General features: G+C 35.7%; 1 protein-coding gene across 1 annotated transcript in view; it reads right to left on the bottom strand.

The window, feature by feature from the left end:
* The window catches only part of LOC135691777 (integrator complex subunit 1), a 44,510-nt gene that overhangs the window by 15,161 nt on the left and 9,085 nt on the right, over positions 1–20,264 (bottom strand). Inside the window, exons 10-33 of the mRNA XM_089112219.1 lie at positions 20,068–20,209; positions 19,785–19,822; positions 19,096–19,240; positions 17,990–18,098; positions 17,614–17,734; positions 16,277–16,354; positions 15,619–15,773; positions 14,350–14,446; positions 13,093–13,184; positions 11,782–11,842; positions 10,941–11,135; positions 10,017–10,146; positions 9,164–9,319; positions 6,850–6,993; positions 6,437–6,622; positions 6,040–6,144; positions 4,650–4,805; positions 3,636–3,762; positions 2,701–2,859; positions 1,981–2,053; positions 1,296–1,369; positions 794–895; positions 577–667; positions 58–103 (exon numbers count right to left, since the gene is read on the bottom strand). Coding sequence (XP_088968345.1) covers positions 58–103; positions 577–667; positions 794–895; positions 1,296–1,369; positions 1,981–2,053; positions 2,701–2,859; positions 3,636–3,762; positions 4,650–4,805; positions 6,040–6,144; positions 6,437–6,622; positions 6,850–6,993; positions 9,164–9,319; positions 10,017–10,146; positions 10,941–11,135; positions 11,782–11,842; positions 13,093–13,184; positions 14,350–14,446; positions 15,619–15,773; positions 16,277–16,354; positions 17,614–17,734; positions 17,990–18,098; positions 19,096–19,240; positions 19,785–19,822; positions 20,068–20,209 — 2,782 coding nt within the window. The remainder of the gene's footprint in view (positions 1–57; positions 104–576; positions 668–793; positions 896–1,295; positions 1,370–1,980; positions 2,054–2,700; positions 2,860–3,635; positions 3,763–4,649; positions 4,806–6,039; positions 6,145–6,436; positions 6,623–6,849; positions 6,994–9,163; positions 9,320–10,016; positions 10,147–10,940; positions 11,136–11,781; positions 11,843–13,092; positions 13,185–14,349; positions 14,447–15,618; positions 15,774–16,276; positions 16,355–17,613; positions 17,735–17,989; positions 18,099–19,095; positions 19,241–19,784; positions 19,823–20,067; positions 20,210–20,264) is intronic.

The following is a 20,264-nucleotide window of genomic DNA, read 5'->3' as shown; positions in this document are numbered from 1 at the left end:
GGGATAAGTAAAATTTTATCTTTTATATCAGAAATTTTATATTTAGTGAAGACATACTTTGCCCAGCAGCTGCAACAGTGACTCTTTGTTGAAAATTATTGGCCTGGATAAAATTACACAGGAAATTGATAATAATAATATACTATGATGAACAAAATTCAGAAACAGTAGCTCAGCAAGTTTAGCATTGATTAGGTGGCAAGATAAAATATCTTAATTGAAACTCGTGCTCACAGTAGAGATATTGTAAATCAAGGTAGTATTATCAAAAAGGCAGTTAGTATTTGAATCGTTCAATTAACTAACAAATATCTTCTTTGCACATTTTAAATTATTTTATTCTTGAAGCCTTGATGTAGGATTGATGGAGAATTAAAAAAACTGATTTTCCACAGATAAAGACTTATTCGTGAACGAAAATAAAGTAAACATTGCCCAAGAAAGAAACATAAACAATTCTCAACTGAATCAAAGCGTTATGATAATGGTCTCAAGAAAAATCTATTATGATATCGCAGTGGCTGTGTATTGCTAGAAATAAGATCAGAAAATACGGGTTAATGACGGAAATAAAACCTTTTGATCTCCTCCTTCTTATACTCTGGACTGCTCACATGAACACCGAATGGAGTCATCGTTTCTTCCAGCATTTCTAGATCACAAGGTTCTGAAAAAGGAAATGCATCCAAATTGAACATTCAATACAATCTATTAAAAAACGTGCATCATTGTTATATTTCACGATTTTATCTACAACAACAGAAGATGCATTAAACACAGGGGGATATGGTACCTTGCTTGCTAGATGGACCGTCCTGTCCAAGGAACTCGCAGAGCTGATCACCACCTGTTGCTCCTCGTGCCCACTGCACTTCAACAAGCTGATACAGGTAATCTAAAAGGCAAAGCGAAATTATAAGAAGTATTGAGCACGTTTTATACGTATTGTGGTGCATGAAACCACCAAAGAGAGAAGATTCAATCATAAGAAAGATTATGAAAATATCACTGAAATTTTATAAAGAGTTTTCGAAAAAACTTAATAGAAATACGAAGAAAACAAACTGCAGAGAAAATTTTGGGTGGCTGGGTTAGGCAGCAGTGATAAGGTGTTTATAGTCTATTAAATCACCTACACTTTCAAAGATGACAGAGCGTGAGTAGAAGTTTTGGATGATATCATAATTAGAGACCCTGGCAAAAGCAGAATCAGATTGCAAAAGTAGAAAAATGCAAAAACTGATGCAAAACTAACAACATGGAGATGGAAAGAGATGTGAATAACTGCTAAATACCTCGATCGACAACAGCTTTAAAAAGCTCTACTGGATCTTCGACAGCCGCCTCATCAAGACATCTCAGGAGTTTGCTAAAAATAAATCCAGAAGTTACAAAAAACTTAAAGACTATCAAAAATCGTTAATTACCAAAAGAATATTATGAGATACAGAAATGAAAAATGTCAATCTTAAGACTTTTGTGCACGCTATTGGTCATTACTACGTATAGATCTTAAGTCCCTGGAGAAGTACTGTTGTTAAAAGTGACAGACAAAAAGCTTAAGCAGATGGGTCCATAAAGTTGGCAACACAGCCTACGGGTAAAAGGACTATACACACGACTTCTGCTTTAGTCGTGTATCTTAACATCTTTTTTTAGATGCAAGACAATATTCATGAAGCGAATTATTCATTAAAAACAAATTTTATCATTACTATCGCGAATATTTTCAGACAGACAAAAGTCGCAAAACATTGAGCCAGACTATAGCCACAGTTTTTGCTCCTCGTCTTATTTTTCCCTCGTATTGTTGTAAAATAGTCATAGGCATTAGTGTAGTCGGTAGCATATACTGTAATGACATGTATGTTGTAATTGTGATTCTTTATGTATCATATTATCGATGGAATGAATAAAAAGACTTCTCTTGGTCAAATGGAGCTGAAATATTTTCGCGAAATACGAAAAGCCTTCAGATACCTAGCACTGGGTACGGGCAAACCAAAAGTCTGTATGAACAACACCAGTTGAGAAGGAATGAGACCATTCAGAGCTGTAAGAATAATAGTGATATTAGCACAACAATATTATTGAGATGAAATAGTTTGAAGCAGTGCCAAAAAATTCAATAAAATACTACATGACTTATATGTAGAGCAAAGGACTCGTCCATGATATTGAAAAAGAGCAGGTAAATATGAAAGTTACTGTAATTAAAAGATCACTCGATTAATTAACCAAAAGATGAATAGAAATGATCAATTATGGCACGGAAATAATTTATAGAGAATACTAGGCTGGTTTCATGGTCAGTTGTATTCCTACGCATTGCTTTAAATAACCCATTTGTAGGACCATTTTCAAAAGACTTCCGTTTGACAGACACTTTGGTACCAGAGATTTGGGACAAAGTATACTGTTCGTTTCAGAGAGATTTTATAGTCCTGGATGTAATTCTACGAAGTTTACGCTACAGCGAAGGAATATTGGAACTTGGGACTGCCGATCCATGGAATTCACTGTAGATTAATTAATGTAGTTCAAATAAAACATCAACATAAAAGTGCCAAAAAGAGAATAGTTCATAACTTCTACAACCCAAGTTGTACATCACACGAGAAAGATAAAAACTAAGTTGATACCACTTCATACCAATAGGTTTAACAGATGACGATATGGTCCAGAAAAAAGCAAACCTACCTGTGTCAACAAGTTTTGGGACACCGGATATGACCATTTTCATTCTGAGCCAGTCCTGCAACAACAGAGCCTCTTCTCCAGTATCTGCCAAGCGTACCTCGTAATTGCCTGAGTCCGGAAACCAGGTGTTCAAGAGAAAGCCATAGTCAGAGTTTGGCTCTGTTTATTAGAAATGAGAAAAACAAAAACAAGTTACTTAAACATTGAAAAGTGAAGAATTTTATAAAAATGAAATAGTACAAAAAACTTCGGCATTTAACAAAGTTTTGTTGCTTTGGGGAGTTGTATTTCGTTCCTCCGCCTACCAAAGACTTGAAAAGTGTCCTGATGCCCTGAAACACTGAGAAGCGACATAAAATGAAAGCCATAGTTTGTTTGGATTATTTTGTTTTCGATTTCTAATCTTTCTTGCCGTCATTGACTTTGTCACCGCCATGTTTACCAGGCTGTGAATAATTGTCTTCGTTTTTCTTTCTGTTTTCTTTTTCGTTTCTATTTTCTATTTTGCATTAAATTGTAATAACTTCAACGATCAAGTTAAGATATATTGTAATTGGGTTTTAATTCTTTTCTTTTTTGCAAGGCTTATTGTAAAAGAGGTTTTCTGACACTGATTGTAACCCTGTAGAATTAAGTGTAAAATGAAAAACTAAAAACAAATGAAGACCAATACAATATTTTATAAAACTGGTACTCTTACACAAATCTGTTACAACGACATATGGCAAGAGTTTATTTTGAAAGAACAATTATGAATTTTTTTAATTTTCTCAATAAGGTTGTCCACTGTATCCGAATAGAAATAGAAAAAAGGCTCGAAGGAGAATTGGGATGAGTAATAAAGATGCTAGTACGCTATACAACATTAAGCATTTTCTTGATTTCGACTAACGAGCACTAAAAACGAATAATATACAAAGTTGAGCTTATTGTACCTTTTAATGGGCTGCAAGCGAGAAGGACAATTGAAGCATGAATCACTCGGACATGGAGATTAGCGGACATGTTTGCATGGATTGTTTCAGAAGACCAACTCACATGAACTTTTTCTTGATCACTTGACTGCAAAACAAATTCCAAAACTGTGCCTATGATTCGAACTTTGAAACGCAAAACAAATAAGATAACTCAAAAATTTTCTACACCGAATTTAAATCCATACCACATGGCATAGACAGAAACTATTAAAAGCTGTCATGTCAATAAGTGGGCACAAAAACGAAAGACTGGGTATGAAAAGAATCCTGATCTGAGCTTTTTGGTACCTCAAAGAGCGACAAGATCATGCCAGGAGACTGAACAAAGAAAAGTGTACAATAATGAAAAACAAGAGATAATAAAATTCGTAATTCATATTGGCTAGGAAAAATAAAGTGGGTCTTAAAAGACTTCATAAAGTTAGCCTAGAAAAGCAGCCAGTTTTACTTTGCTGCTGATCAATTTTCCTTCGAAAAATATTCAAACGGGAAACCAGGGCGAAGAAGTACGTAGTAATTGATGGTTAAGCAAAATGTAAAATAATTGTGCATGCTGCTCCTTAGCAAATTTCAAACCCAATCCCCGGTCTAGAAAACAAAGTTGCATTTCACACTGCTAAATATTTTTGGTTTAACGCGAATTGCTAAAAATCGGTTTTTTCTTTCTCTTCTTTGACAATAACAGCCCTACTTTAACATAGCCCTACTCCCCATAAAAAAGTACACAGACATTAGCCAGTAGGAAAAAAGCTACAACTTCCATCTATCTACCTATTTGGTACTGTATGGAACCAAGTACTTGGATATTACGCACAATTTGTTTGTTAGTCGTTAGTTGACCAATCCGCTTTCGAATCTTTGGGACACGTGACTGACAACGACATGTTCCCGGCTTTATACAGCTACAAATAGAATTAGGCTAAAATTCCAGCAGTATCATAAACAGGTCAATAAAGTCATGTGCAGACTTACCCATTGCAGACTGAATTCGTTGCTTTCAACCGACTTTTCTAAAGCAGATGCATACAAACACAACAATGCCTCGTATGTTCTTAATCCTTGCGAAGAATCAGGATCGAGAAGGCTGTTCAAGAGGGTACCTCTAGTTGTAACCAGCTGCGAAACGTCCTAATTTCAAGGAAAATCGAGTTCATTCAAAAGAATAATTCTTCCATCTCAAAACACTATGTTGACGACATTGCCAGGAAAACAAGTGTTAACCTTTCACAGAAAAATCCAAGTTAACTTCTAGGAACCTTAGGAATACATCAACTGACCTAAGGCTACCAAAGAAAAACTCCAAAAATGGACAGAAATTGGTTCCCTTCATCAAAATTACCCTCGATATAACGAACTTTTCATAACTTTTTCGCCTGTTATTTTTATTTATTTATTTTCGATGTTCCATTATCACTTTCTCTTGGGGGAAATTATTATTGTCATCGACAAAACATGCGGATGATACATTTCAAGCACTGGCGGATAGACTCAGAACACGAGATGAAAGTTGATTGCGTCAGAAGTTACTGCGAATGAGTACATTGAAACAAACGAATACCTTCTTACATATGAACATTGGCAATGAGCGATGACAAATATTTATTGAGAGACAGATGGAGAAGCAGAAGAAGACAAATAAGAATGTAAAGTAATCGAAGATGTCATTCAGCCGCCAGCTAGATGTGAAGCGATAACAGCTTTGCTCTTTGTCCCAAATGATAACAGGAACATAAAGAGTTTCATTTTCGATGACTAACCATCAGTAATATTTGAATTCAGTTTGGTTTTTTGGAGTAAAATGTGCATAGAAGTTGGAGATGAACACCGAAGGTTTCTTAGGCGCGTACTGCGAAAAAACCTAAAAAAACGTTTTCTCCCGATTTAACTGACTCCCGATAAAACGAACTATTTTCTAGTTCCCGTCAAAGTTCGTTATATCGGGATTCCAATGTAGTTAGGTTAATTCACTTTTCATATAAAAGCTTTTCCTGTAAGTTTTCTAAGTAGATGGCCCCTAGAGAATCAGCATTGCTGAAGGGCTTCATATAAATGAAATGAAGTGCCAGGCCCAAACCACGCCCTAATGTCTTTGTGTGACGGGGAAGGATTCGAAAGCTTGACAAAAATGTCTGGAGGGGGGGGGGGGGGTGAATATTTCTCTGCACTCTGGTTCGCGAATTTTTATTACACATATGATGTTGGTTACAGAGAAAAACATCATGAACGAAGTTATCTAAAAAATATCTCATAAACAAAGGTTAGGACTATGAATTTGTTTCTATTTGGCATCGGCATGGTCACGTTTTTTATTGGAATGATCAAATGCTGAAGTTATAGAGTGAAAAACCTAATCTAAACTAACCTCGATCAACTCGTTAAGTTCATCATTTGTGAGTTCGCTGATGTGCTGTGCAACGAATAAAATGTAGGCTTGCAGGCGTATGGTGGCCATTTCATGATACATAGCCTGTTAAAAGAATGATTGTGCTTTGAAATTAGTATTAGGTTTGCTATAGAGTAACATGAAAGGGAAAAGCTGCATTAAAATTACTGAGAAAACACGCAATCAAGGCGGCATCGTGGCATTCTCTCTCGTAATGAAACATCACTATCACTGCAAATCTAAAGATTTATCAGTTCATCATCACCCATAGCATAGTCGTAATGGGAACAGCAAAATCTGTTACTCAGAGCACAAAGAGGGAACTTTTAAAGCTGAAAACAAAGTGGTGATGCTGATTCTAGTCCGTGAAATATACCTGTCTGATCGTTAGAATCAAAGCTGGAACAACAACTCTAAAGTGCTGCAAAGATGGGACTTGCTTGAGTAGCCAGTGATATTCCACAAAGTCATCGTCGTATTTGAAGCGGTTTTCTGTTTCATCTGTTTCCATTGGGGTTGTTGGTTTGGATGATGAGGGGAAATCAAGAATAACTTTCAGCGCCTGAAGAAAGTACAAGAAAGGCTTATTAGAGGGGTTGTGAGATCACATTAACAAAAGTATTTTCAGCTTTCGGAATATCGTGTCAATACGGAGATAAAACTTCTAACGTGATTTTACGAATGATGCGATCATGACTTAACAAAAACCTCATATATAACCTCACTTGCGTTTAATAACCTCATTTGCGTTTAATTAAATGAACATAAGGAAATAAAATTCATGCGTGCCTTGACAGCATTATCCCTCTCTTTCATATTGCTTGACTGCAACCGGCTGAAAAAGTATTCCATAATTTCCCTTGTGCTTAAACTTGTTGCTTCTTCGCTTTTCAGCAACCATTGTAATCGTTCTACGACTCTTGTGTACACAAGCTGAAATGAAACATATATTTTGCTACTATCAAGAGTATATTGTTGCTGAAATAAATACTCAGATAGACAAGCTGTTTGCCTAAGTACCCAAATACTACATCTAGACAAGAGATTGCCTAAATCGTGACACAAATTATATGAAACTATGTTTTGAAAATGGCTTGAAGGACAATATTTAAAATGTTATATTTGTATCGAAATTAATAATTATATTTATATCTACGTATGATTCCATTAAGTGTGAAACTCGGTGCAGCAACTTAGAACCGTCCTGTTCTATACGACATCATGCCATTTATGACAGACCGGTAAACAGAAATTCTAATTATATTTATAAATATATATATATATATTTCAGGTTCTTCGGCTGCTTGAAAGTTTGGTCCACAAAAGTGCCCAGTTTATTTGAAACCACCATGGATTGGTAACACTTCCTTGCGATTCGATAGTCAGATCAGGCAAGCCATAACAAAACTTTTCTTTGCTGTCAATCCTCGTATTGTTTACAGCACTAAGAGAGTCACTCCATCCATTCAAAAGGATTGCGTCCCTACCAACCAAAAAAGTTCCGTTGTTTATGAATTTTCGTGCCAGTGTCCATCTGGCTACGTAGGACACACAACCCATGCTCCTTCCAACATAACAAACGAAATCGCCCCTCAAAGAGAATAGCCTCCTCGATCTTGTAGGTCTAGAAACACTGTTAAAACAAGTGAATCTGCCATCGGTCAACATCTTTTAGACAACCCAGATTGTGCTAAACTCTATAATGACGACATGTTTCCGATAATTGGCAGATCCCGGTCGTCCTTCCATCAACAGTTTTGGTCGATCTGCATACAAATGAAAAAGCCGTCATTGTGTAGACAGAAGGAGTTCATTTTCTCTCTTGGACTCCAGTGGTAATTTTTCTATAGGCACGCGGTACTGATTGGACAACTATACCGGTCTTGGGCTTGCGTTTTTCTGATTGGCCTACTTCGATCCGCATCCGGGTATATATTTTCCATTTTGTTCTTGTGGAACCTTTTATACTCCGAGGAGTGTCAAACCAAAAGGATTTTAGTATGTTGTAAAATATTTGCTTTTTTCAAAACCATTTTAAAATTTTGTACCGGCCATAAATTGTTTATATATTTATGTTTACATAACATTTATATCTATGTTTATAGTTATATCATATTTATGTTTTACTTATATTATATTTATATTCATATCTAGAGATATAGCACTTTGTTTATCAATTACAGAAATGCTTTCAATCATACACAAAGAGAACACACACAAAAGTGTTCCTATACATTTGGTTAATCAAAGCGAAAACATTTCCTACAAAGTTACTAGTTCTGTCAACCACATGCTCGGCATAATTTGCATAAATCTTCAACTATGATAATCTATTTCAAGATCGTTCTATTTGTGAATAGCTTATCTTAGTTAGGTGTTATTCAATGAAGATGACGGGGTTTTATCATTAATATACAGCCAGATGAAAACAAAGAGACGAAAGTCCTTGGTCCTTGGCTGCCTGGAGAAGGTACTTGAAGCATTTTGTTGCTTGGGTGTGGTGTTTTTAAAATCAGCTGTTTCCGACACCGCATACTCTTGCTTTGCTGAATATCATAACTGTTTGACATGAATCGATTGCAGAACATCGCACCTCTTAACATGACATGAAACACGGCTGCTCAAAAGGGGAGCAGGGGATGCGATAGAAAATGAGAAAAAATTTAGTGAAGTGTACGAAGATCTTTGGCTAGGATTGTACAATTTTTTTACAAAAACCAGTTAATTTAAGAACAGGCTGGATTGTTCTTAATTTGTTCTTAAATTATCAGGGTGTAAGCAGTGATATTGCTAGCTATTCAGGTCTCGTTTGAGAACAAAATGACTGAGACATCCTTTACTTGTCCACAAGTTTGAAAATTAACCGAAAAAGCACCCCTAGATGACAAAAAACTCCTTATTTTTGAGATGAAACATTGTTCAGAATAACATTTTACAGTAGCGGAGCCTCAGCTTGTTCTTAATTTGTTCTGAACTTTTGACCAGTTTTGAGGCTCGTGTTTTTATAAAATTGTTCTTATAAAAGAAAGAGTGTAGCTGACGAAGTGATGACTTAAAAATGTCTTAAAAATACGTTTAAATCATAATATTTGTTCCTTCTAACCTTTCTGTCCAGCGAATGGTGGGGCTTCTTCTGATGCTTTGCTTTCTCGTCCTTCATTAGCAAAAATTCACAAAGGCATTGAGAGGGTAATACATTCAACGAGCTTTCACTGGATTCGACCAAATCTGCAAGCCATGGCATGCTTTGTGTAGAGCCCTTTAACAACAAAATAATTAGCATTAAATTCTACAATTACAATACATTTTTAACAACGCTAAACTATTTTTAGGATAGTGTTATATACAGAAGCTCACGATGAAAAAAGGTCGAAAGAAGACCATTTTGGCAAATAATAGGATAAAAAACGTAGCTAAATAAGAAACCATTAAAACAAAGATTACAATCGACAACATTACTTAGAGAACTCATAACAGAAGAGGTTTGAATTGAGCTAGGTAAAGATAAAAGTAAAAGATTCTGAAGGTCAATGAAGATTAAAGGAAAGTCGTGGATAGAATCCATTCATAGGGAAATGACTGAAAGTGAAAACATGAAGAAGATAAGGAAAACAAAATAGTTTACGGTTACAGAGCTAGGGTCTTTTAGGCATGGCCTGATGCAATATCTGTGCGAATGACCTAAGAGGATAGCCATGGTAGTTCATGGTAGTACCAATGAATACAAACGAATGGGCCTAAATTGAAATGAAATACAGGCAACTTTTGGGAGAAAGGCTCTGTCTAAGTGCGATATATACAAAAATTTCAGTGAACTCAATTGGAGAGTCCAATGATAAAAATGAGACATTTTCGGACCAATTGTCTCATACTTATGTTATACATCATTACCGGTTATTTTTATATTTTTGGCTGCAGAAAAATGAGAGACATCTTGTTCTGGAAAATCGTCTTACCTGACTGTGTATTATGTCTAAAAGGAAATCGGGGCTGCGACTTTTGCAGAACATGTAATCGAGACCAAGACTCTTATTGAGTATCTTTAGGTGCTCGATGATGGTCTGCGGAGGGCGACGTGGTGGACCGCTGCAAAGATAAAAGACACAATGAGCTTGCGAATCTTCCTTAACTACAAAATTATACAGCAAAAACCCGCATAAGAGAAATTGCAGGCAAAAACGCACCAATAAGTTAAGAGCCATTTTGTTAAGGTATGAGAGTCATTTCAGCCGGCTACAGGAAATTACAGGTTCTTTTGTGCGGGTTGCTACTGTATTGGAAGTTCTTCAAACATAGTTTCTAAGTTTTTCAAGCGGCTGATTCTTTTGAACTAATGTTTGTTCCAGAATAATGGGTCGCAATGTTTAAAATTTTAAAATTTTTGCTTGAAGGGACTTTAATTAATTTCTTCTTCTTTTGATTCGTATCGCAAAATGAAAGGCTAACACGCTGAGAAAGGTCTCAATAAAAAGACGATATTAATGCAGACACTGGGGTGTCATGTGACGTAAAGATCGTTCTAAAAGTACGAGAACGCATCTTTATACAATATTAGAAAAAGGTGGATTGATTGAAAAAGCGAAGAAAGCTAAAATATGGATGGAATGATGAATTGGAATAATATGAAAGTCACGTTTCCACGGGAATTATGCAAGCGTTTTGGCAGCCTCTGCAGACAGTTAAACGCTGTTAGATTGATATGAAAAGGATTTCGTGGGCACATTCGATGAAAAATTGAAATACGGATTGAGAGGCGGCTCCAAAAGCAACATCTATTGCTCATTAGAATGGAATACTATAACCAACACAATGCTGTGACTGTACAATCTTATTTTGAAACACTAGTAGATTTGAATAGATAACAAGATTATGCAAGATGCCTTGGATCTAAGCTGATCAGCTGATTGATAAGGAGGCTATTCTCTTCCGTAATCAATTTTCCACTGGTTGCAGCTGCCAGGTGGGATTCGAACAGTAAAATTTCATCCTTCTCGGCACGACAAAGTTGCAGCTCAGTAGCTTTGATTTCATCTATCGTAGATTCTGTAGTTGCCAGCGGAGGAAATGTGTAGTTCCTGGAAAGTAGGAAATGTGTAGTTCCTTTAATTTTCTTTTTCATTAATGCAACTAAAGCATTATTAATTGAGAGTTATATTTGCAAGCTTGATATCAGCTAGCTTTTAGCTGCTTGTAAACAAAGCTAAAAGTTTCAAGATCAACCAAAATAGTTAGAAAACACCACTTAAAACCAACCGAGAAACACGTTTTTTAAAAAGGGAAAACCTTACACGTTGACAAAACCAAGAGTTAATTGAATGCATTTTCAACATTGTTTTGGAGAACAGGGGCAGTACAGCTATTTCAATAGGGGTGAATTGAGAAAAAATTGGGAATTGACTGATACTGTTTGGGTGCTCCAAGTAACTCTGGCAAGCAAAATTTCTAGCGTAACATTTTAAAAGATTACACTAGATTTTTACAAAATGTTTTACCTCTTCAAACAACATTGTTCAATATCATGAGCAGATTTCTAATGATTCCTTTAATGTAGTTATGGTGGTAAACTTTACAACCAATATATTTTTAAGGGAAATATGTTTGGGTGTTCGAAAAAAGGCAATTTCAAAATCCGGGTTTTAGCTACAGGGGGCGCTTCAAGGGAAAGATTGTACCAAGATTAAAATAAAGCTACTCATTCGTCGCAGAAGATAATCTACCAACCGAGTGATGATCATTTCGACCATGCATCTTGCTGTCGGATAAGACTGCCATACAGCCAAACCTAAAACAGGAATAAATACCCATGAATAAACGATCAATGGCTTTTTTAGGCCTTGTTATGATGCGGAGGGTCGCTTATGACGTCAGAGACCACGCCTATCCAAGGAACCCTTACTTGTATAATTCGTTTCATTAAGGTAAATTCACTTTGCCTTTTTGTATACTGAAATATTCACCATGCTATGGAGGCTAAAATACTAATAGGACTGGACTCTCTATATATTCACTACACAATAGAAGTATTCTTGAATTACAAATGGGACACAAGTATTTTTGAAAATATGAATATTGTCGTACAGACAACTCTACCGCACAGCTGTTAAGACACGGCTTTCTTGAAACGCTTTTAAATTAAAAGATTTGCAGAAGGATAGCCAAAGCTGACCTTGAGTGCTTTTAATAATAATCAATAAATACCAAGTCAATACAGATAATAATCAACAAAAACATCAAACGGATAACAGCCATCAATAATCAATGTTATCAAACAGAATTCATAAATATTCCCTCAATTAAGATTCTTGATTCACTTTTTAGATTACAAAATGTAATTCTTCAGCGAAGATTCACACACAAAGATTGGTCGACCAGGTTTATTTCATCTGGGTCATTACTCGTAGAAAATAATCCTATTGACAGCACATATTTTTGAAGGAACCGGTGTATTAACCAGGCCAAGTGACAGACTGGGGTCCGGGACAGAAACCTGAGTAGGGGATAATGTTGACGTCATGTTATGAAGATTATTAATAGCAATAACCACTATAGGCAACAGGCAGGGAAAATGCACAGTGACAAGGAGCAATCCAAAAATGAATATATTCAATTGGAAAAACCAAAATTAAAGAACAAAGTTAATTTGAAGAATTTTTCGCCCGCCATGTGGGGTTTTATCAGAGTAAATAACGGACACATCAGGTTTCTGTATAAAAATTAAAATCGCCAGGGCGTCACAAACAAAATGAGATATACTCTTTGAAAAAAATAGTTTCATTAGGAGATAGCAAGTACAGTGAAAGCAAAGCGTTAAAGCATACCCTGACATTCTGGGATCCCTTTAAACTCGGGAGAGGGGACAGGGCATGGTGTCCACAACCAAATAAAAACTGGCATCAAGCGCACCAGTCAGGAGAAGAAACATGTTCAGAAATGAATTATGCTTCCAAGTTCGGCTTAGACCAAATTAACGACCAAGGTTAACTTGGAAACGTGGAATACAAGATACGAAATTCTCAATTAAAACTGGCTTACCAATAGTCACAGGGTTACAAGCGGCAATAATAAGCAGAATCGTCCATCCTTTCCAGTAGAGATTGCTTATGGCAAGCTGGGGTGGCTGATATCTAAAAAAAGGAACAAAAGTACTGGAAATAGGTTTATCAAGGAAACAGCGTACATTAAAAACAAATACAAGAGACAAAATTACAATGCGATGTGAATGCAAATAATGATACCATCAATTAATGGTTTGGTAATATGACGAAAAATCCTTTGTAGTTAAAAGGACGTCATACGCAATCTTAAAGCTTTGTGAGGTACAGAAAGAACTGAAGATGCAACTTAAGCATTGCTTGGATAAATCTAATCCAAGGGAAGTTGTATTTAACATAAGTGCCTTTTGCGAGCTCTGTGGTGGCCTGGGAGCTCAGCCGCAACTGATGGCAACTGGACAAAAGAACTCAAGAAAGAAAACACCTATTTTGTAAAACATTTTGCCTAGTTTGACAAGTATTTGACACTGAAATGAAAAATCTGGCCTTGATTCCAACACAACAGGACACAAATGACCAGGTTAATCTTTATTTCCGCTCCTCAAAAAAGTTAAAGGGATAGAGAGTTTACCCCGCAGAGGTACAGAAGGGAACCAAAACAGTACAGAGTTGCTGCGCTTTTCTAGCAGGTAAAAAAGCTTCTGGTTAGAAGTCAAATCACTTGAACTTTAGGCTGGAACCGTGCAAGCAAGAAGTAAATCTAAAACAAATAGTTATTAATTTACAATTTCACCCTTAAAACTGGACTTTGCTCTTTATGAGCAATACATAACGTGGACAAGAAAATTTTGATAAATTTAAGCATAAAATTTTCAAAACCTTTAAGCCTTGGGGTTCTAACTCGATCAGGATATTTTGATAAGCTAACGGCATTTACCACAAAAATTATTGATTGCTAATCGGTTGTCCGGTAGGAATTGATTGGGAAGTGCAGATTAAATGTTAAGAGCTTTTTACTAGACCACCAGCCATCCCTCCTCCCACCCTGGGCCATGCACATTGTAAAAACCCATTCTGTACAAGTCTTACCCTTTACGTTTAATTCTATCAGGATTAATGTTTGAGCCAAAGGCATTTAATTCGGAGCTGATTGAATGATAACCTGTTATCCGAAAGGAATTGACCAAGGGGCGCAGTTGAAATATTGATGAGCAAGAGCTCTCATTCTCTCTCCCAAACCCTCCCCTCCCCCACCACTGGCCGCGCAGCTTATTATAGACCGTAAAAAAAGTCTTACCCTTGAGGCAACGAAATTTCCTTTGGATGAGAATAAACACAGAGTGACAGCACCATTTCCATCACAGTTTGTCTTTCAATATCAAGCCCTTGTAGCCCTGAATACAAAAAAGAATAAATTTCAAATTTAACCTGAACTTAGATAAGACTCGCAGATTTCTTTGTAGCATGTAGTGGCCTTATAATTACAGCAATTTTCCATCAGGTGTAGCATATCATCAACGAAAAAGATTTGCGATAAGGGCTATGAATAAATCGAACAAACATGACAATTAACCATATCAAAGTAAAAAATTGTTGAATATTGAATCGGTTAAAGTGAAAATGATTATATCAGGTATGCTTGTTAACATAAATAGAAAACTGATATTGCAGATCAGGAAGCCTGAAATTTCGTTGAATAAATAGATGGCATTGGATAGCAGCGACAGTGAGTTTGCGTTTCACACGACTGGAAGTCAAAAACGCAAAGAACTTTCAAGTGTCCGCTCTTAATGAGAAGCTATCAAATTTAGCAAACAACAAAGTTTTGACATCTTGCATAGATAAATAAATGTAACTTCCTAAAAATTAAAGTCAAACAGCCTTCCATTTCGATAGAAAAAGACAGGAAAAAATTGCTGACAAAAATTTCCATCTTGGAAAGTCTTTCATACATTCTCTTCCAAATAAAAATTAGGAAACCTTCTAAAAACATCGCCATGATCGACTAAAAATGAACCCACGTTTTTCTATCCATGATTTTGTATTTGCATAAGCCAATCACGAAAAGCTGAAAATTGCTTTGATTGTAGAAAAAACCGGCTCAAGCAAGTGGTAGTGCTTGGAGGAGACTCAAGTTGCAACTTCATTTTGCCTACTTTTTTTAAGTATTTGCTTCTACCTAGCTCCGAAGGTAGTTTTTATAGCACTGAGAAACTGAGCGTATTAAGCAGTGTCTTGTCCTTTCCCTAGATGTAACCATACCCCGTGATTCCTGTACCTGGAATTGCAAAGAGCTGGCTAATCTCCTCACCCTAAGTGAAATTTTGATTAGGGTTGGGATCTTTGGATTAGTACTTCTTGACCATATCACATATATCTACCTTGTTTCATTCAAAGCATTAGGACCCTGGGCTAAAAGTAAAGCATCTTATTCTTAAGTAGGTCTTGTCGGGAATTTTTGCTGTCTGGTATCTGGTATACAAGCAGTGGTGACCTACTTACTATGCTAACAACATACAAAAAGGTAGTGAGTGCCTTTGTAGTAAAAACACGTGGGCAACCTGACCTGTTCTTAAAACTGCAGATCGCTGGACAAGCCTCTCGACTATATCAATTGTGTCAGCACAGTTCATAGGATAATCTTCAGACAAGCCAAGCAACAACAACCACAGCAAAGCATCTTCAGTTAAAGGGACATCTTTTACCAGTGGAAGTAAAAATCTAACGTAGAAATGGTACAAAGTTACATAATGATGAATATTGAAATTGCTGGGAAGATTATAAGCAATAATGAGTGAGATTGCTTCAAGTATAACAGTTCTTTTTGGATATATTTTGAGGGAATGACAAAAACCTATCAATCGCCATAATCTATTAGCCTCTAGAAAAAAGAATCGTCAAAAAGTGCGAATACATATTGAATTGATTGACAACACTGAATTGAATTATGAGCACTGTTTATATATTGCATATAACATGATACCAAATAGCCTTCGAACAGAGTTCTTGCTAAAGAAATTCACGACTTCCTTTTGCAAATGGCTTAACTATTCAATTCTGGAGTAATCGACAACACTTCTGTACGGAGTGTAACAAAAAGGACAGAAGAAGATAGGAGGTAGAATTCCATTATCATTGACTTAATTAAAAGCCCAGTTTGAAATTCTTAACGTGATTCGGTTAACTGGCAGCTTCAATATGATACAACAGGGAATAATACGTACAGAACTTCGTTTTCTGACGGCCATGAATCCTTGCTTTGATAGCATTCGTTACCCTCAAGAAACAAGACTTTGTTCAAACTAGAAAGATAATATTAGTGTAAACTTTAGACTTGCAACACAGTTATAAATCTATATGATAATCCTGTCTGCATAAACTCAGGGGTCAGAAATAATCTTCTGTGAAGTTAAGAAAGTTCGGGAAATATAAACAGGGCGGGAGTTTATTTCTAGCCTGCGCGCAGTCTTTTTGCTGGACATACGGGAAATATAAATTACATTCCTCGTTCAGCAACAGCAACAGCAGCAACAAAAGACTGCGCGCAGGCTAGTTTATTTCCGACTCTAGAGTACGTATATAGTTGTTAAGAGATTAAGAGAGCGGGTATCAGATACAGAATTATTGCATAAACTCCATGTTAAAAACCATGTTCAGATAATCCTTTAAGAGGACGTTTATTCGCTCCAAAAGCAGATTTGAGTCCAAATCAAGATCATTAACAATAAATAGTTACCACAATTCTGTTTTAGCCGGGCTTTGTGCAGTTCAACCACAACAAAGTCAAACTACAGCTTGGGCAAAGTAAATATGTTCTAGTTCTAAAAGAATTTTGCAAATAGGCCATCTGTCAGGTTCTCTGCATATTGCAATGAAACGTAAAGAAAACAAAAAAAGAAGCAAAGCAAACAGCGGAAGAAAAAAATATAAACAAATGATTTTGAGAGACGAAATTTAAAACAACCATGTAGTTTATGTTCTAATTAGCAACGATTATGTCGGCATGTTTTGCGGATTATTAATTGGCTAATGAGGGTAATATCAATCTCTGTAGCTCTTAGTCTAAATAATGTTAGAAAATATCAAAATATTTTCGAATTATTCTGCGATCTTTCGTGAGAGTGCTTTAAATACCTACCCACAACCATTAAATATTGATTACTATTGTGAACCAAAAGGCTTGATGACATTGTTAGTAAACAAAAACTTAGTTTAGGAAGTTCCCAAAACAGTGATAAGTAACAAACTACATATTCAGTGAAATACTCTAGAATGTTTGCTAAAACACTTAAAAATTCTCTAAACATTGCACGGAGTCACCTTCCCCCAAAACAATGTTAGATATATTTGTATTCATGCTTTTTGGACATGGCTTTTGATGTGCCAAGTTGTGCTGCTATCAAATACAAAAGCAAACTCGATAATCAACACTGTTTCAGTTGGGTGGTACGGAGAGTTAGAAAGATCACTGTATTTGCCTTTTTCAAGAGGTTTTGGCAAGGGTTATAGATGTCTGCAAAGTGAAATAACTGTGGAATGCTTTCATCCCTAATGATTATACCAAGATATGAAATCTTTTTCAGAAGGAGTGAACATCTGAAGAACTTTTGTATGAAACCACCAAACAGCGTCTCTTTGTATCAGGGATATTTGCGTCTGAAATTCTTGCAAAACTGATAAATCTACGAAGAATGAAATGATCCAATCTAGCTTTCAAACCATGGCAAAAACATATAGAGGATTTCGACATAGTTGGAAACTTAACATTTATATATTTTTTAAATGGCCATATTTCCTGCCAACGAACATTGAAAATACCAAATATGAAGATGTTAGTTCAATCGTGTAAATTAATGTGTGATATTCCTGACCTTTTGAGATGCGAAATAAAGCAATACAAAAAATAACAAAAATAGCAAGGAATTATGTGAAGAAACCTCTCTTTTCTCCTCTACCCATAGCAACCGCGATCTCCTTCACAGCAGGTGAAACACTAACCAACATTGCCATGCATATTAAGGAAACAAGTGACGAAAAGATTCGATCCTGTAGAAAGAACAAACAAACTTAAAAAGTGCAATCCTCAAAGTTAAGACCTTTTAAACTCCTTAAAAACACACCTATTTAAAAAACGATTTTTTTCTACGAAACTTCAGACTGCTGGTAAAAAGTTTGCTATGAAAAATATTCTTGCATTTTACTCTGGTCAAAATGAAAGGGAAGGCCTTCAAACAAGTTGCGAAATAAATAGCCTGCGAGAAAATTCTAGATAGGTTCTTATCACAAATATTTCAAAGCACTCGAAACGTATTTTGGAAAAAAAATTGCTCTCAACTAAGATTATTATGTTGTTTGACAAGCAAACATCAAGGCAAATATCGTATGATGAGGGCTAAGAATATTTAATTCATAATGAAGTCCCAAACATCAAACAAGCTTCACATCAACTGATCAACACGAGTCTTATCTACACATGTTTAACGCTTAACTCAAAAATTAAAAACAAAAATTTTAAAGGCATTGTGTATATATACAGTTGTTTATCTTCCGTTGAATTATTTAAATTTTAAGTGTGTTAAATATAAATAGCAGCTTTTAGTGGAGAAACGTCTTATCCATTTTTGTAATAATAAGATTTTCAGAAGTAAAACTATTCTCCTTAGATAAAAATAAAATCGTCAAGGATTACGGAGAAATCATTTTGAACCTGACGAAATACTTTCTCGTGTTTTAATCTCTGTACCAATTTGTTATCCCAGGATGAGGGGATAAATAAATCTGGATCTTGTTGCGAAAATGAGTTATACTAAGTGTAGCATTTTCAGACGTTAAAAAGCATATAACTGCATATAAATTCCTTTCGCAATAAAAAAGCAAGGTTGTTCGGTTTTACAGATAAGGTCTTTGCCAACATCTGATTTTTAAAAATTATTATTATTATCATTATTCAGAGTATAAAATAGAAAAACGAAGATAAAAAACGAAGATGTCTAGCCATAAATATTTCGAAAAAATATATAACCATGAAACTGCAGTTTGTTACCTTGAGAGGTTGATCAAGATCAGCGAAGAAAGAATCGTTGCGTTCTTGCATGAGTCCTCGGCAAAATGCGACAAAATTGATCTCGAACCGTAACACTCTAACGACCTCTCTGAACAGTGCCTTTAATGCCTTGATATAGTCTTCTCTAAAATTGAAAATGTGGTGTCAACAGGTGAGCAACACTGGGCTCAAAAATGGTAAGAACGGATTCAAGTAATATAGAAAAGGGAAAGAGCTGAAAGAAAATGAATGTGAAAGTACCCAAATAAACCTCTGGTACCAAAAACTAGTGTCAACCGTGGTATACTTCCTTTTTGCTTAACTTTTAAGGTTTAAAATTTTAAGAACATCCATCATTCGAGGTTTCTACTCTGAGGAGTACGTTAGTATCCTTAGTTTCCATTTTTCCGAGCTCCATTCAAAAGGTGAAAGTAAAATTGCATAGAAAAAGAAGAAAAGAATAAAAATCTTACTAGAGTTTAAGCAAGCAAATTATTTATCACACTTTGTCTTTGGAGTATAAAAAACTTTGATTGGAAACTTGAGGGGACTTTCAAAAGAATTTTGACGCCATCGCTGGTTGGCCATCAAATCTAAGTTAAATAGAAGTGACCAAAGCAATACTGGCACTGTTTCGAACGAGATGCGAGGGCAATGAATGGCTGGAAAGGGGCAAATGTAAGCGTTACCTGTTGGCAAGGAGATCTTGAAAAACCAACGCCAAGTACTGAAATAGAAAAGCATAAAAGGAGGTTAATAAGGGATATCATTTAAAAACTGAAGCTAAAAATTGAAGGAAAGTACATATTTTCTTAATTTCTTTATTGTTATCATAGCGATGAAGTCTGCATAGTAAACAGGCACAAAAAGTTATACAGGCAAATATGATTCCATTCACTTGTATTAAATTAGGTTTTAGTTGGTTGAACTGTTATTACCTTAAAACTAATTGTATTTAACCAAACAATTCACCTTAGCAGCATTTTCAGGCTCAATCTGAAATATGACTTGCAAAATTGACATATTGTTTGGGTTTCGTTGTTGGCTGAGCTCATTGTAGATGACATGCTTCAGAGTTGTCCCCAAATTGTCTGGGTGCTGGTTGACAAGCTCTCTATAAATGATAAACATAATGGAAAATGAAAAACAAAGACATCAGTGGTGAAAAC

The sequence above is a fragment of the Rhopilema esculentum genome, chromosome 13 (genome assembly GCF_057945365.1).
Source record: "Rhopilema esculentum isolate cy_ngs chromosome 13, ASM5794536v1, whole genome shotgun sequence".
NCBI classification, from domain to species: domain Eukaryota; kingdom Metazoa; phylum Cnidaria; class Scyphozoa; order Rhizostomeae; family Rhizostomatidae; genus Rhopilema; species Rhopilema esculentum.
Note: the sequence above shows the minus strand (reverse complement) of the source record. Positions and strands in the feature narration are given on the sequence as shown.